Below are 15,531 nucleotides of genomic sequence, written 5' to 3'. Positions count from 1 at the left end.
GACTGAGAAATGACGAGCACGCAGCACCACACCAGTGTCTAAATCTTTTATGCTTACAAATTTCCTGTGTGAATATTTATGATACACATACATTTCATACACACAAATACAAACAACATATTTATAAAATGGCACGTGTACATTTGAGTAACTTGGTTTTTTTTTTTTTTTTTTTGTTTTGTTTTTTTGCAGATATCCATCAGGTCCAAACCACACATGTTAAGCATGTCATGACTTGCTTAACATGTCTTCTTGCTTATTTCTTCCCAGGTGATTTTCCTTAAATGTTCAGTGGCCTTTAATGGTCAGATTTTAAAGTTGATTGGCCCTCAAGATCATATTTGAAGGTCTGTAGCTCAGGGAATATTTCTCAGCTGTTGACTCAGTGCAAACAAATGAATGGATTTTTTTTTTTTGTTTTTATTTTTTATTTTTAAGAGACCCTTTATTTATTTATTTATTTACGTACTTACTTACTTATTTAATGTATAAGAGTACATGGTCACTCTCTTTAGAGATACCAGAAGAGGGCATCGGATCACATTACAGATGGTTGGTTGTGAGCCACCATGTGGTTGCTGGGAATTGAACTCAGGACCTGTAGGAAGAGCAGTCAGGGCTCTTAACCACTGAGCCATCTCTCCAGACCTTAAGAGACCCTCTCAAACCTCTTTTAAAACCTCTTTTACCTAGACCCACCATTAGCGGCTATATTTACACAAAAGTTATGAAGAAAGTGGTGGAGCTTGTTGAGAAGTGCCCCTCCACATATCAGCAGTGACTTCCACACCCAGTGTCTGTGCACAGGTCACCACTATTTCCTGAGAGAAGCTGCACAAGAGTCTAGCAGCTGTGCCACACTTAAGTACACTCAGAGACATTCTGTGAGAGGTCCCTCCAACATGCTACAGAGCAGGAGAGGATGGAGAGGCCTCAGTCCAGCGTCATGGAGGGAGACCCTCACTCTAGGGAAACGCTGTAGCTTCTGGACTTTGGCAGTCCTTCCAGCCTGCAGGCCATTCAGCTTGCAATGCAGATGAATTTGAAATACCATGGAGTATTTGAATCTTTTCTGTTGTACTGTAATATTTTCTCTTTTTTTCTCTTTTCTTTTCCATTTTTTTTTTTTTTTTTTAGACAGGGTTTCTCTGTATAGCCTTGTAGACCAGGTTGGCCTCCAACTTATTTACAGAGAGATGCTTGCTTCTGCCTCCCAAGTGCTGGGATTAAAGGTGTGTACCTCCACCTGCAGCCTGGTTGTGCTGTAATCTTTTCAATAAACCCGGGGATAATATACATGTGTGTGTGTACACACACTGAAGTGGAAACTTCTGGTTCTTTGGAAAGTCAATTATATCAAATGATGCTTTGGTAGGGCACACGGGTGAAATGTTTTACTATAGCAGACACATGAAAGGAATTATTTAGAAAGAATATAAATATGACCCCACAGACAGTGGGAGCTACAGTGTCGGTTTACTTCGTTCCACTTTGCTAATCTTCACTGACAACATGCCATGTGTTGGTTCGCTTTACATTATGTTGTTGAGATTCGCTTGTGATGACATCATAGGGAAAAACTCGACAAAGAACTCGTGAGGTTCCTGCTGCTTCTTGATGCTTCTATGGGGATAGGTCCGGTTGGCAAGCCTTAGGATTTCTTCTGGATTGAACTGCCCTTGCTGGATTGTGTGTGGTGTCTGCTGATTGGACTGGACTACAGCTGCTGATTCGTGTTTGGTGTTTGCTAGTGGACTGGACTGAGAAAAATGAATATTGGGATCACCCTAAAGAACAGGTCTACTACCCCATATCCTAATAACCCTTTTTCCCCCACTACCTCTGGTGGATGGTGGGCTAGAGGGGAGGTTGAACCCTTATTAAATTAGGTTGAGAAATTATATGTCTACATACACACAGACTGCAACTTATCTTGAGGTCAGGGGTATGGGAGGGGATCCAGGAAGCCTTTTATACTTCTTCAAAGCTTTTAATGGATCATCTTGTATTTTTCCTGCCTTCTGTCAGCCTCCCCCCACCCCACACACTTTTAGACTTTGCTGCCGCCCCTGAGCCTTTTGTTCTGATATGTAATCTGGATTGTATTTTAGCCTTTCCCACGGCAAGCTTAGCTGTCCATTCTCTGAGATGTGCTGTATCAGTTGCTGTGCGCACATTTCTTTCCAGTGTCCAGTGTTCTTTTGTCTTTGTCTCCTTTCCTACCCGTTGTCCCTGTGGTATCAATAGACCCCCGTAGCTGCCACTTGAGGAGGATTTTGAGAGAGCGTAGTTTGTTTTCAAGTTTTTTAAAAAAAGCTATTAACATTTCTCCTTGGGATGGCAGGCTTCTGGTGCATGCTTTTGGAGGTCAGAGGACAACTGGCAAGCATTGGCTCTCTTCTTTCACCTGTGGGTCACAGGAACTAAACAAATGTGATTAGATTTGGTGGCAAGCATTGTCACCCACTGAGCTTTCTCAACATCCTTGTCCTCAGTTCTTAGCATATTGTTTAACTTACAGTAAGTGTCCCCCAAAATATCTGGTCAGTCAAATAATTCGAGTATTGAAGCTGTTATCCTTCCAGCTTGGGAAACACACCCTGTGTTCCACACATTTGCGTGCCCTTGGACAAGCCACTTCCACTCTGGAACCTTTGTCTCAGCTTGTGTAAAATAGTAATGATGATAACACCTCATCCGGTGCCTTCCCCAAGGCCCGGAGCAGAGAAAGCTCTGTGTTCAGGGTGCTGAGAGGTTCAGTGTCAAAGTGACAATTCTTAGAAAGTCAGTGTTTTACTTAAGCTTTAAATTAGTCTTCACACTTGAATGACAAATTGGTCTATAATTAATGCCTCCAGGGCAAAATTTGTGTCTCACCCAGCCTGATGCGTAGAGGTAGCAAAACTTTTCTCAGCCAGGATAGGAAACTAATATTAGTTGCCAAGGACCTACTGTGTGCACTTATGCCTCCTGTGTCAGGGTGCTGGATCCCAAATTGACACTGGGGTTGTGTGGATTCTGTGGGCTCCGTTAGCCCTGAGCTTTCATCACCCCCACACCCCCTGCAGGCTGTACTGCTGGCACAGAATAGGCTTGTCTCAGAGTGCCCATCTCAGGAAAACACACACTTAAACCCTGCTGTGTCACACAGCTGCAGTCGGGTCCAGCTTAGAACAGGTACTGTGCCTGTGTCTGGGCAGAGACACAGCTGATCTTCATTATATATACATCTAATTACACATTGAGGGACTAGGTTCTTTTTCTGCACCATGTGGGTCCCTGGGGTCAAACTCAGGTCTTTAAGTTTGGTGACATGTGCCTTTACACATTGGGCCATCTCACCATCCAGCATAGCCTATCTCTCTTTTTAAGATGTGTGTGTGTGTGTGAGAGAGAGAGAGAGAGAGAGAATGAATGAATGAATATGCACGTGAATGCAGGTGCTTGCCAAGTCCAGGAGGGGGTGTCAGACAGTCTGTGAGCCACAGGAACACTCTTAACCTCCTAACCATCCCTCCAGCCCCAAGCCTAGTTTTCATCGGAAAGTCCCCCGGACTACCTGCACATGATCCACTTTCTCTAAAGCAGGTTCCGGGGCTACCGGCAGAGAAAGCCAGCTGTGACTCCTTGGTCAATCTCCATCCTCTCCACCTTTTTCCCCCTCTTTTGGACCCGGCCTTCCCTTGCAAGGGCAGCCGACGACCACTGGAGTCTAGGCCCGAAGCCCAGCAGGTGAGGGCGTGGTGGGGGCGTGGCTAAGGCTCTTCACCGGCCCCGCCCCAACCTGCAACGCCCCTCCTCTCCCCGACGACCCCCCGCCCCTAGCCCTCAGCGCCCCGCCCCTCCCCGCGCCGGCCGCAGTCTCCACCCCCTCCGGGCCGGCGCGCGGCTCCCGCCTCCTTCCCTCGGCGCCCGCTCCCGCCTCCCTCCCTTTCCGCTGCCGAGGCGGCGGGAGCCGAGCCCCAGCGGACCGAGCCGCGGCCGCAGCGGGCGGCGGGCGCAGAGGCGGCGGCGGCGAGGTGGTCTGGCGACGGCGATGCGACAGCCGCGCTGAGCCTGCCCGCTCCAGGCGCCGGGGGAACCGGCCGCGCGGGGCGGCAGCATGCGGGGCGGCGAGGAGCTGGACGGCTTCGAGGGCGAGGCCTCGAGCACTTCCATGATCTCGGGCGCCAGCAGCCCGTACCAACCCACCACCGAGCCGGTGAGCCAGCGCCGCGGGCTGGCCGGCCTGCGCTGCGACCCTGACTACCTGCGCGGCGCGCTCGGCCGCCTCAAGGTCGCCCAAGTGGTAGGTGCCAGGCGGGGCTCCAGGTAGGAGCGGGCGGGTTGGCGGCCTAGCCCGTGCCTTCTTTCCCCGCACCCGGCCGTGGGGGGAAGGCCCGGCGGACCAGAGTCAAGTCGGAGCTACGCGGTCCCCGCTCCGCGCACCCCGTACTCCAAGGTCCTTGGGCTGCAGTCCCTGCTCCTCTAGGGACCGCGCCCTCGGCCGGAGTCTGCCCTCTGCAGCTCCGAAGCCTCTGGGGTGCCTGGTCGCTGCACACCTGCTCCGGGGCCTACCTGTGCCCTCCCTGCTTCATCGACGAGGTTGGTGTGCAGAGCTGGTTACGAGGGCCGTGCCATCTCTTGGCTACTACTATGCTTAGCAACTTGTAGCAGGTTTTCCGGTTCGCGTAACCCCCCAGACGGTTCTCTGCTAACAGAGGCCGGGGGGCTGTGGCATGGTTTCCTCCCTGGCGCCTAGCAGGGTGCCCAGCAGATGGTGGACGCTCAATAAATATTTGTTGAATGGAGGCATGTAGCCCAGATGCAGTGGGGGAGTCCAGATCTACCCACAAAGCCTCCAGTCTTTACTGCGGACCTTAGCTTCCTTCTTAGCATCCCGTAGTCCTCGACTCACCACTGGTGGCTTCTTGGGATTGCCCAAATTGGTACCCAGAGTTAAGTCACTCTGGGAGGGCGGCCAGTTTGGGAGGTGACAGATACGGGGAACTTTCTGTTGGTTGGACTTGGACATTTTAGAGCACATTTCTTGGGGGTCCTCATTTAAACTCCCAGAGTGTTTGGTTCAGGGGCTTGTGGGTTCTGTTTCAGTTTTGTGGTTTTGTAGCAGGTCTGTCTGGGCAGTGGTTTATCTTTGTTGTGGACTGGGCATGGCTCATTTTAGAAAAACCTTTGTATCCCTCCTACTCTCTGTCACAGGTAGCCTTTCACGTAGGCCTCAAAACTTTGTAGACTTCTTAGCCAGGCAGAGAAGCCAATTGCACAGAAGTGCAACATACTTGGCATTTTCTTTAGGCAGCATTGGGTCTGTTATGCTTATTAACTGAGTGCATGCATTAACCCTTCTTGGAAGAAATACCATGTGTGGACACCCTTTAAATAAAGGTCCCTGTGTTTATCGGTTGCAGAATCGTGGACCGTTTTCTCTCTTCTATGGGGAAGGCTTGGTCTTCTGATGTGTGGTTTTGAAGGACTTTAATGAGAAATAAGTGGAGTAAACGAATGTTCACAAGGGTGTAATGCATCTGTTGGGCATTGCTGTTAGCAAAGAGAATGTAGGTGTGGTGGAGGTATGTTATCCTGGTGTTTGAGTACAGTGCAGATAATCAGAAGAAAAGGGCAGGGCTGAACTTGGAGCCGGGTGGACTACAAGGCCTAGTCAGAGACCTTCTTAGTTTGCTTACCAGGCCTTTGAAAGTCAATACAATTCTTTTTTGTTTTTTTTTTTTGTTTTATTTATTTAATTTATGTCTATGAGTACACCGTAGCTGTCTTCAGACTCACTAGAAAAGGGCATCGGATCCCATTACAGATGGTTGTGAGCCACCATGTGGTTGCTGGGAATTGAACTCAGGACCTCTGGAAGAGCAGTCAGTTCTCTTAACTGCTGTGCCATCTCTCCAGCCCCCGTCAATACAATTCTTAACTTGCCCCTCAGAATGGAGATGGAGTGGTTTGTACAGAACATTATCAGCTCACTGCTGGGTCTTTGCTGTCTCCAGGAGCCAGGAGCCTATCACGTTTACCCCTTTGGGAAGGTGTGGTTGTTTGGTAGTCCTTACTTTCCATGTGGAAGGACTTCAGGGGCCAGCCTTTACAACCTTTCCTAATGGCCGAGTGTCTGCTGCGGATTGTGTCCTGGCGAGTGAAGGAACAGTCACTTGAGTGATGTGGCAGGCAGGTCTTGTGCCCTTTGGGTTCTCAGTGTTGCTAAGTGTTAGGGCGATCTACCTTCCCTCAAGAAAGCAAACACGTTCCAAGAAATTAGACAAGTCCTTATGAGGGTCCTTCTGAGATGCCACACAGCTCAGACTTTGCCCAGAGAGAAGGGAAAGTATTAATTCTTTCACTTCAGTAAAGTCTGGCTTTTAAAAGGCTTAGTATTTATAGACATGGTGATGGTGAGGCCTAAGGGAACTGCAGATCCTTGCTTTCCCACACTTGGTCCAGCATTGCAACCATCCTAGGCCTCTGTAGAATCAGCCAGTTCAGACCCTCTGAATCCAGTTTAGGTTTTAACAGGACTTCTTGGTGATCCTCATGTACACAGGAGGCCGGAGAGAGGGCTTGCTAATTAAGAGCCATTGTCATTCTTCCAGAAGACCTGGGTTTAGTTCCTAGCACCCAGCCCTGGTGGCTCACAGCCACTTGTAACTCTAGCTCTATAGGGGATCAGATGCCATGCTTGTCTTCTATGACACATAGGTGGTATATACTCACACAGACCACATATTTACACATAAACATACATTTTAAAATCTTAAAAATATCCAGAAACCCTTTAGATGGCTGTTAGCACTTGTCTCTGTCCTAGCCAGCAGTGTTCATCCCTTAAAAGAGCAAGGGGGTAAACTTTACCCCACATCTCTGATCTTTAAAATCTCTATAAACTCTGCCCTGCCCCTTTCCTCAGTAATAGAATGAGGGAAAATGACTAAGTGAACATTTTAGGAATTGTAAGAATTAAGGAGTTAAGGTGACCAAAGGTGCTCTCTGGTGACTCAGGCAAATCTGAGCATTTGCATCTCAGGGTTGGGTATTGTAATATCTTTTGCTTGGTGGGCAGCCCTGTCAGTTTGTAACCTGGAGTCAGTCAACACAGTCGGGGATTGTTTTATTATACTCTTGAGATGTGTGGGATGTGATGGAAACAGACAAAACCAAACCTGCATTTCCACTAAAGCCCAATGGGAATGTAAGGAAACTATACATAGCATAAAACAGCCACATTTCCACAGCTTCACCTCTGGTAAACACTGGCTGCCTCCACTGTGCAGAGCCTATCAGTCCCAGATTCCATAGTTACTTTAGAAGGTCTGGGCCAGTTGAGGTTTAATTGTGACAGACTTTGGTGTCCTCTCTTTTGGAAAGAACTGTTCTAAAGACCAGGCATCAGGGCTGGGGCCAAAACTGTCAGTAAATGATTGCCTCAAAAGCTTGACTCGAGGACCTATGCTTGTAAACCCAGCACTGGGGAGGCAGAGATGGACAGATCTTTGGAGCGTGCTGGTCCATCTTAATTGGCAAGCCCCAGCTCTCAGTGACTATTCATGTGGTGTTTATAGGATGAGTCTGTCAGCTGCTTCTCTCCTCTACCTTCATTATATCCCTGGTCTACAGGGATGTAATGAAGATCATCAGGCTTGTATCCTCAAGTAGCAAACACCTTTACTCACTGATCCTTCTCACCGGTCCCCGGATTCATGCTCTAATAACTACTGTCAGCAAACTTGGAAGAAAACGGAACTCAGTTCTGGAAAAGGCTGACTGAAAACTCTGTAGCTGACTTCCTACTTATGGAAACAAGCAAATGCTTTTAGATGGGGGCCAGGCAGTGATGCCTGCTCTTCATAGTCAACAGCATACTCCTGCAGACATGGATGAGTGGATGGATGGGTGGATGGATGAGTGGATGGATGAGTGAGTAGATGGATGGGTGAATGGGTGGGTAGATGAATGAGTGGATGGATGAGTGGGTGGATGGATGAGTGGATTGATGGATGAGTAGATTGATGGATGAGTGGATGAATGGGTGAATGGATGGATGGGTGGGTGAGTGGATAAATGGGTGGATGGATGATGGGTAGATGGATGGATGGGTGAATGGATGCATAGGTGGATGGATGGGTGAGTGGATGGATGGGTGGATGGATGGGTGAATGGATGGATGGGTGGGTGGGGAAGTGAGTGAGTGGGGATGGATGGATAGGAGTGAATGGATATAGATCAGAACTTACGTGCAAGTGGCAGGAACAACTCTGTAGAAAATTAGCTGGCAATATGCTAGAATTAATAAGTGAATTAGCAGGGTTATCATACGTAAGATCAACATGTAAAAATCAACCATATTTCTGTATTCTAGCAACAAATTATTAGAAATTCAAGATTTAAAAAAAGCCTGCTTTAGTGGCTCATACCTGTAGGTTATCCCAGTATTGGGGCCTGAGCTGGGAAGGCTACTCGGAGTTTGATGCTAGCTAGCCTGAGCTGAAGAGTAAACCTATCTCACGAGCAAACAAACAAACAAACAACCCCCCCCCCAAACAAACAAAAAAACCAAACAACACTTAGGCGGAAATCTGCCACAATATGTAGATCTCTACTCTGAAAACTACAAATCACTGGAGAAAGGAATCCCATGTGACCTAAGAAAATGGACAGACATAGTGTATAATGGACTGGAGAGCTGTAGTCAACACGTTCCAGAAACTCACTGTGTGTGTGTGTTTTAGAGACAGGGTTTCTCTGTGTAGCCCTGGCTGTCTTGGAGCTCACTCTGTAGACCAGGCTGGCCTCTTGAGATCCACCTGCCTCTGCCTCTGGAGTGCTGGGAGTAAAGGCTCGGGCCACCACTGCCTTTCTCGGCAAGATTTTTGTGTAGAGAAAAGCTGAGTCTAAAACTAGGAACAGTCCTGGTGGCTCCAGAGGTGGCAACCAGAGAGAGGTGCTTGTGTTGGGTGGGGTGGCAGGAAGTTCCCTTGAGAATGGACTTTGTGTCACTTATCAGGTGAGAGACTTAGAAGTTGCTTTTTGTGCCTGGCCACTGCAGAGCACTCTTCTTCACGAAGTTGTGGTCCGAGTGCTGCTCCCCCATCTTCAGTTCCTATCCTGGAATTCGGTACTAATGAGATGGCTAAGAAGCAGAGCAGAGCCTTAGCAGGGTGAGGTACTCTCTCAGCACTGGATGGGGAGGCTGAGGCAAGAGGATAAGCAGTTTAAGGATAGCCTGGGCTTTAAAAAAAAAAAAAAAAAAAAAAAAAAAAAAAAAAAAAAAGGTTAAGGTTTGGGAATTCTTGAGCCTAGTCCTCAGGAATGGTGTCAGTACCATTATAAGAAACAGTGAAGGTACATTCCATTACGTGTGGGTGCACCAAAGGTGTCAGCTATAAGAAATAGGCTTTCACCACGAACAAAATCTGCTAATGCCTTATCTTGGACTTTGCTACTTCCAGAGCAAAGTACATTTTTATTGTTTATATCTTAGCCACTCTAGGGTGCCTTGTTATAGTAGTGTAATTAAATTAGACAGCTGTATCTCTGGTCGTTCTTTCTCTGGGTTAGAGACAGGGGTGGCCGAAGCCTTGAGTGGCAGGGGGACATTTTTGTCTACCTGTCTCCCTTTACATACTGAATTTTGTTGTACATGCAAGTATTTTCTCTTTAAAACTATTGGGATATGTAAAAGCTATATGGCCAAGGTATTTGCAAATATATTTTGAGTCTGAGTCTTATTTCTGGGAGCATGGGGCTGGGAGGAAGAACCAGACCTAACTTCAACAGGGATATGTGTGTGTGTGTGTGTGTGTGTATCTAGTATATATACATAAAATGAGATATAAAATACAATAATGTATAATATAGTTATATAATACGATATATATGCATATAACATATTAATATATAATTGTATGATATATTAATACGTAATATGTTACATAATTTATATTAATAGCTACTATATAATATAATATACATATGGAGATAGTTCAGTCAGCAAAATGCTCCGGTGCAAGCATGGGAGATTGAGTTTTTAAGTAGTTCCCCAGAAGCTATTTGAAAAGGTAAAACAAAACCCCAGGTGTGGTGGTGGACACTGGTAATCCTGGTTCTTAGGAGGTGGCTCATCCTTCGGGCTCCCTGACTAGCCAGCCCATCTGCACGTTTCAGGCCAGTGAGAGACCTTGACACAGACAATATTGTGGACTGTAGGAGGAATGACATCCCAAGTTGACCTCTGGCCTCTGCACACATGCATACAGGTGCACACACATCTGCACATACACCTGCACTGCTGGCATACGCCTCCACACAGATACTTTAAAAATAACTGGCACCAGCTCCGCCTTAGTGTAGATTAATTTAAAAACTAACATATCAGCCATAATCTGCAGTTCCCCCTTTATTTTTCAAATTATGGAGGTACTCAGAGAGAATGACTTAGATAATACTGAACACTTGAACAAACGAGAAGATTAAAAGTTTTTTTTGTTTTTTTTTTTGTTTTGTTTTTTTTCCTTTAGTAAATTTTTTTGCAAGGTGTGGTGGCTCACGTCTTTAATCCTAGCACTCAGGAGACAGAGGCAGGCAGATCTCCGAGTTTGAGGTCAGCCTGGTCTACCTATCAAGTTCCTGGCCAGGGCTATAAGAACAAAATATATTTTCCTATAAAAAACAAGCATTCTATATTGTAGCCAATACTACTCAAACTAATGGAAAGCTATTTGAAAAGTATCTTTTCTTTAAATAGTAAATCTTAATAGATGGCTCAGCCTCTCTCCACTGACTGCTCTTCCAGAGGTCCTGAATTCAGTTCTCAGCAACTACATCGTGATTCACAACCATCTGTAATGGGATCTAATGCCCTCTTCTGGTGTGTCTGAAAGCAGCTACAGTGTACTCACATAATTCTTTTTAAAAAATCTTAACAATAAAAACTTTGCAACTTTGTAACTATTTTATTTAAATGATTTGTGATGCTGGGATTAAGGTATTCACCACCGTGCCTAGCAAGCTCTAATTTTAAAGGAAATTAGAAAAAAAAATCATCTTGGTATAAGAGACTCGGATGGACAGAATCTTGGATATTTCATGTGTGTGTATCTGTGTCTGGAGAGGCCAGAGGCTTATCAGTGATTCTTTGATCACTGATTATCCGATATATTGAGGCAAGGTCTCTGCCCTGAACCTAGAGCTCACTTATGTATCTAGTTAGAGTTTGCTCTGGGGATTCCCATTTTCCCTTCTTAGTGGATTGCCTGCCTACCTGGCATTTTCATGGTAGGAAAGCACTGTGTCCTGAACCACTGCTCTAGATGGCATTTAACCAAGTTAAGGAGCCAACCTCTAGTTCTCATCCTTGTGTGGCCAGTGTTTTACCCACTGAACCATCTTCCCCGGTTTGGAATTTCTGTTTCTGAAAGGTCACGTAAGTACCTAGGTATCTCTGAAGGAAGCCCATGTACTGGGTTCTAGGGTTTTCCATGCTGCTGTTTGCTTCTTGTTCTGACCACATCTGTAAATGTTCTCATGAAGTAACCTGGATGCTTCTTTTGAATTGGTACTGGGTTTGTTGGTAAATTTCCAGGAGTGCAGTTACTACTTCAAAGGGCAATCCTCTCATATTTCTAAACATTACAAACCCAGATTTGTTTAACATGTCTCATAACATATGTGAGGTCTCCGTCCCTGGTCTGCACTGTGCTTAACCGTACACTACAGAGACATGCAGTGGTGCACTCTTAGCTCTGTAAGTCCTTATGGCTTCCCCTGGGTTACCAGGCCCAGTTGGTTCTTTACTGACATCCCTAGAACAACTGTGTTCCTAAATAGAAATTGGAACATGTCAACAATTCTCAGAGTCCCAGGAGGAGAAACAAGGGTGGCGTTTATGTGTGTCTCTGAATCCCAGGTGCTTCTCTCTCCTGCTCAAGAGATGGCTGCTCTATGGTTGAAGTATGTCCCCGACATATAACACGTTTCATTCCTCAGTGCCAGAGTGTGGGGAGGTGGAGTCTGGTGAGAAGTGTTAGGATCCTGGATGCAGAACACCATGAATGGGTGACTGCTTCTTTCTAGTAAGTTCTCTGCTCAGGTACTGGATTCATTTCTGTGAGAATAACTTGTTCCAGAAAGAGGCTGCCCCCTGCCCCCTGCCCCCTGCCCCCTGCCCCCTCCAGCATGTCCTCTCCAACACAAGCCTGCCGACCCCTCTTCTTCCCACCAGGAAGGTAGCAGGAGGGGTTGAAGTCAGAATGGGGGGGCGCTAAGCATTAGTTATATTTCAAGTCTCGTTATAACATAAACTAAAAAGCATCATGAGGTACATTTCTTTCTTTTGACTGGAGTTTTTTTAATCCTGGTTTTGTGTTGATCAGGAGCCTTGGTTACCTTTTTGTTGTTGTTGACTTGGTGGTGCTGCAGAGTGTGGGGTGGGGCGGCCCAGGGCCTCACAAGTGCTGGAGGAACACTGGACCACCGAGCTACATTCCTGTCTTTCACTGGCATGCCAGTTAGCATTCTTCAATCTCACTCAGTCCTACACTTGGGCTTGTCACTCCCTCTGTGAAGATTGACCTCTTAACTCTGTTCCTCAGGTTACCTTCTAGGACTGCCCCACTCTGTGTCCCTCCCATTCCCACTCCCCCCACGCTTAAATCTTTGTCATCCCCATGGGAGTCCGTTTTTTAAGTTTTTGCTGTGTCCCCAGAGCCTAGCACATCATGAGGCACTGACTAAGCAGATGAATATACATACTTGTGTGATGAATGAGGAAAAACAATGGGATAATTACTCAGCATAGTTTATAAGGTCAAGGTATTTAAATACAAGGAATTTATAAGGGGGAATTCATGTATGTTTATAAACTGCCAGATTCAGGCTTAGGCAGAAAATGTTAGGGAGAAAGCATGGAGATAAAGTGGCATTGTAATGACTTTTTGTTTCTTGAACTTTTTTGTGAAGAGTGTCTACTGCTCCTGGGAAACCGAAGCCTTTGCTTAGAAGACAGATTTTTGTAAAAGTTGGGGAAACCATAGGAAGCTTTGCCAAGCTGTTTGCTTAGAGACGTGTAAAATGGAAACCAGGGATCCTGTAATTATTATTGAAGTTGTTTGCTTTCTGATAACTCTGTTTAGAGAGGGAGCTGCTCCTGTCTGCCTTGCTGGGGTCCTTTGGTACCTCTCAGAGCCGAGTAGATGCTTGCATCCAAGAGTTAGGCTGAGGGTCCTGGTGGCTCTCAGAAAACCTGATTAAAATCAAAGAACAGCAGGTCCAGGGGCCTAGGAAAAGCCATAGGCAGTGATGAAGTCCAGGATCTGTCTCTGGAGGCTGGAGGTGTGGCTCAGGGCTCTAGGTTCCTTCCTCAGCAACACATACCCATGCACAAATACCCACGAGTGCCCTTCACGGATTTGAAAGGACCGGCTGAGTTTGGGAATTGAGTTAACAAGCACTTATGGCTGTCAGAGTTTCACCAAACCTTGGCTAGTTCTGGGGATTTCTTTGCTCCACTGCAGTTTGATGATGGGGTGCAATGGAAGCCTTCGTTTCTGTGGTTTCCCATTGATTCCAGCATAGCTATGAAAAACAGTGTAAGGCTTAAAGATTTCCGTGCCAGTGGGAAAAATAAAAGAAAGAGAAGGCAGGCAGGCAAGCAAGCCAAATGCAGGCTAAGGGCTCTTCGTGCAGAAACCCCTTCAGCTGTGTGCGTCCAGGGGTTGTGAGCGTGTATAACTTGAGGTTCAGACCAGTGCATGATGGCAGAGGCAGTTCAGCCACTAAGTGTTTGTCACACAAGCTTAATGGTCTGAGTTTAATCCCAGGGTCCCAATGTAAAGGAGAGACTCAGACTCTGAAAGCTCTCCTATGATCTCCAGGAATGACAGCTGTACCAGTCAAACAAATTAGTTCCATACAATTTAAGTCGTAAAGGAGCTCGGTGACACGAAGTGTGCAAGTTGCATAGAACCAGGTAATGTTGAAACTCAAATCTGACAAGATCCAGTTTCCCATTGGAAGTACTTAGGCATGCTTTTACTCCATTTCTAAACTGTTTAGTTCATCCTGAGATGACTACTCTGAAGGGGGCTGGGGAGGGGTAGCTTTTTGTTTTGTTTGTTTTAAGACAGTTTCTTTGTAACAGCACCTAGAACTTTTCTCTGTAGACCAGGCTGGCCTCCAACTCACAAAGATCCTCCTGCCTCTGCCTCCCAAGTTCTGGGTTTAAAGGAGTGTGTCGTCACCTCCAGGGGAGGGCTAGATTTTTACCCGTGCTTATTAGGCCCTCCACATTCCATCTGTCCCTTGTCCCTTTCCTCCAGCCTGAAGCATTGCCCCTACATAGGACCCACATCTTCATGGTTTTGAGCTCCCCACTCCGGGTTTCCTGTTTACCCCCTTATCACTTTAATTTTCAAGTTGGATGCTCAGTGCTGTGTGTAAGACTATGTCCTCAGAGCCTTAGGCTGGCCTTGCTGGGCCTGAGTGACTCATGAGACCTGAACAGTCAGGAGTCTAGGTGAGAGGTTACCAGTCACCAAAGGCTGGGCAGAAGGTGTCGAGCCTGGCGCTTAGCTGTGGGCAGTGCTTGGCAAATATTAGCCATTATTGTGAGCACTCTGGGTCCTGTCTCATCTGACCCAGTTCTGACCCAGCTTCTTCCCTCTACATAGTCCTCCTTGGATGAAAGGGTCTCATTCCTCTTCAGTGACTTTAGTCACACACTGCTGCTGCGTATGTATCCCCTATTCCCAGCCTGTCAGTCCTACAAGTGAATGGGCTGGGGTGAGGCAGGAACCCTATTCTCATTTCTGCTATCCCAGCCCAGGCCTCCCTCTCTTACTGGTTTTTTTTTTTTTTTTTTTTTTTTTTTTTTTTTGCTTGACTGAACACTACTGTCCTGTGACACTAGCTTGAATTGTATATTTCTCTCTCTCTCTCTCTCTCTCTCTCTCTCTCTCTCTCTCTCTCTCTCTCTCTCTCTCTTTTTTTTTGAGACAGAGTTTCTCTGTGTAGCCCTGGCTGTCCTGGAACTCACTTTGTAGACCAGGCTGGCCTCGAACTCAGAAATGCACCTGCCTCTGCCTCCCAAGTGCTGGGACTAAAGGAGTGCGCCACCACTGCCCAGCCATATTTCTCTTTCTTGATGGTCTGGTCCCATTGTTTTCTGTTCATTGTCTATACTGGGGGACTCCTGACTGCTCAGCAAACATTATCAGCTCATCCAAGTTTCAGTCTTCTGGATTGTTAAAGTTTGGAAAAGTCCCAAGTCAAAAAAAAAAAAAAAAAAAAAGAAAAGAAAAGAAAAAAAGAAAAAGCCCTACTTGAGTCATGCTGTCATGCTGACCAACACAGCAGTGATAGCCTGTGTTCAGGGTGACTGACTTTACAGTTAGAGCCTCAGAGTTATAGGAGGAACGTGTGTGTGTGTGTGTGTGTGTGTGTGTGTGTGTGTGTGTTTGTTTACAGGTAGTTTTTGGAAAAGCCACATTTTCCCCTCTGGACAGATGTGGGACAGTTGGGTGAATTTTGATA

The 15,531-nt window shown here is 46.4% G+C and overlaps 1 protein-coding gene across 1 annotated transcript in view; it reads left to right on the top strand.

The window, feature by feature from the left end:
- Positions 1-3,918: 3,918 nt before the first annotated feature.
- Cmtm4 (CKLF like MARVEL transmembrane domain containing 4) overlaps positions 3,919-15,531 on the top strand; it is a 45,585-nt gene continuing 33,972 nt past the window's right edge. Inside the window, exon 1 of the mRNA XM_034522282.2 lies at positions 3,919-4,288. Within this exon, the coding sequence (XP_034378173.1) occupies positions 4,103-4,288 (186 nt within the window). The 5' untranslated portion in view covers positions 3,919-4,102. The remainder of the gene's footprint in view (positions 4,289-15,531) is intronic.

Source organism: Arvicanthis niloticus, chromosome 18 (assembly GCF_011762505.2).
Source record: "Arvicanthis niloticus isolate mArvNil1 chromosome 18, mArvNil1.pat.X, whole genome shotgun sequence".
NCBI classification, from domain to species: domain Eukaryota; kingdom Metazoa; phylum Chordata; class Mammalia; order Rodentia; family Muridae; genus Arvicanthis; species Arvicanthis niloticus.
This window is presented reverse-complemented; position numbering and strand designations above follow the sequence as displayed.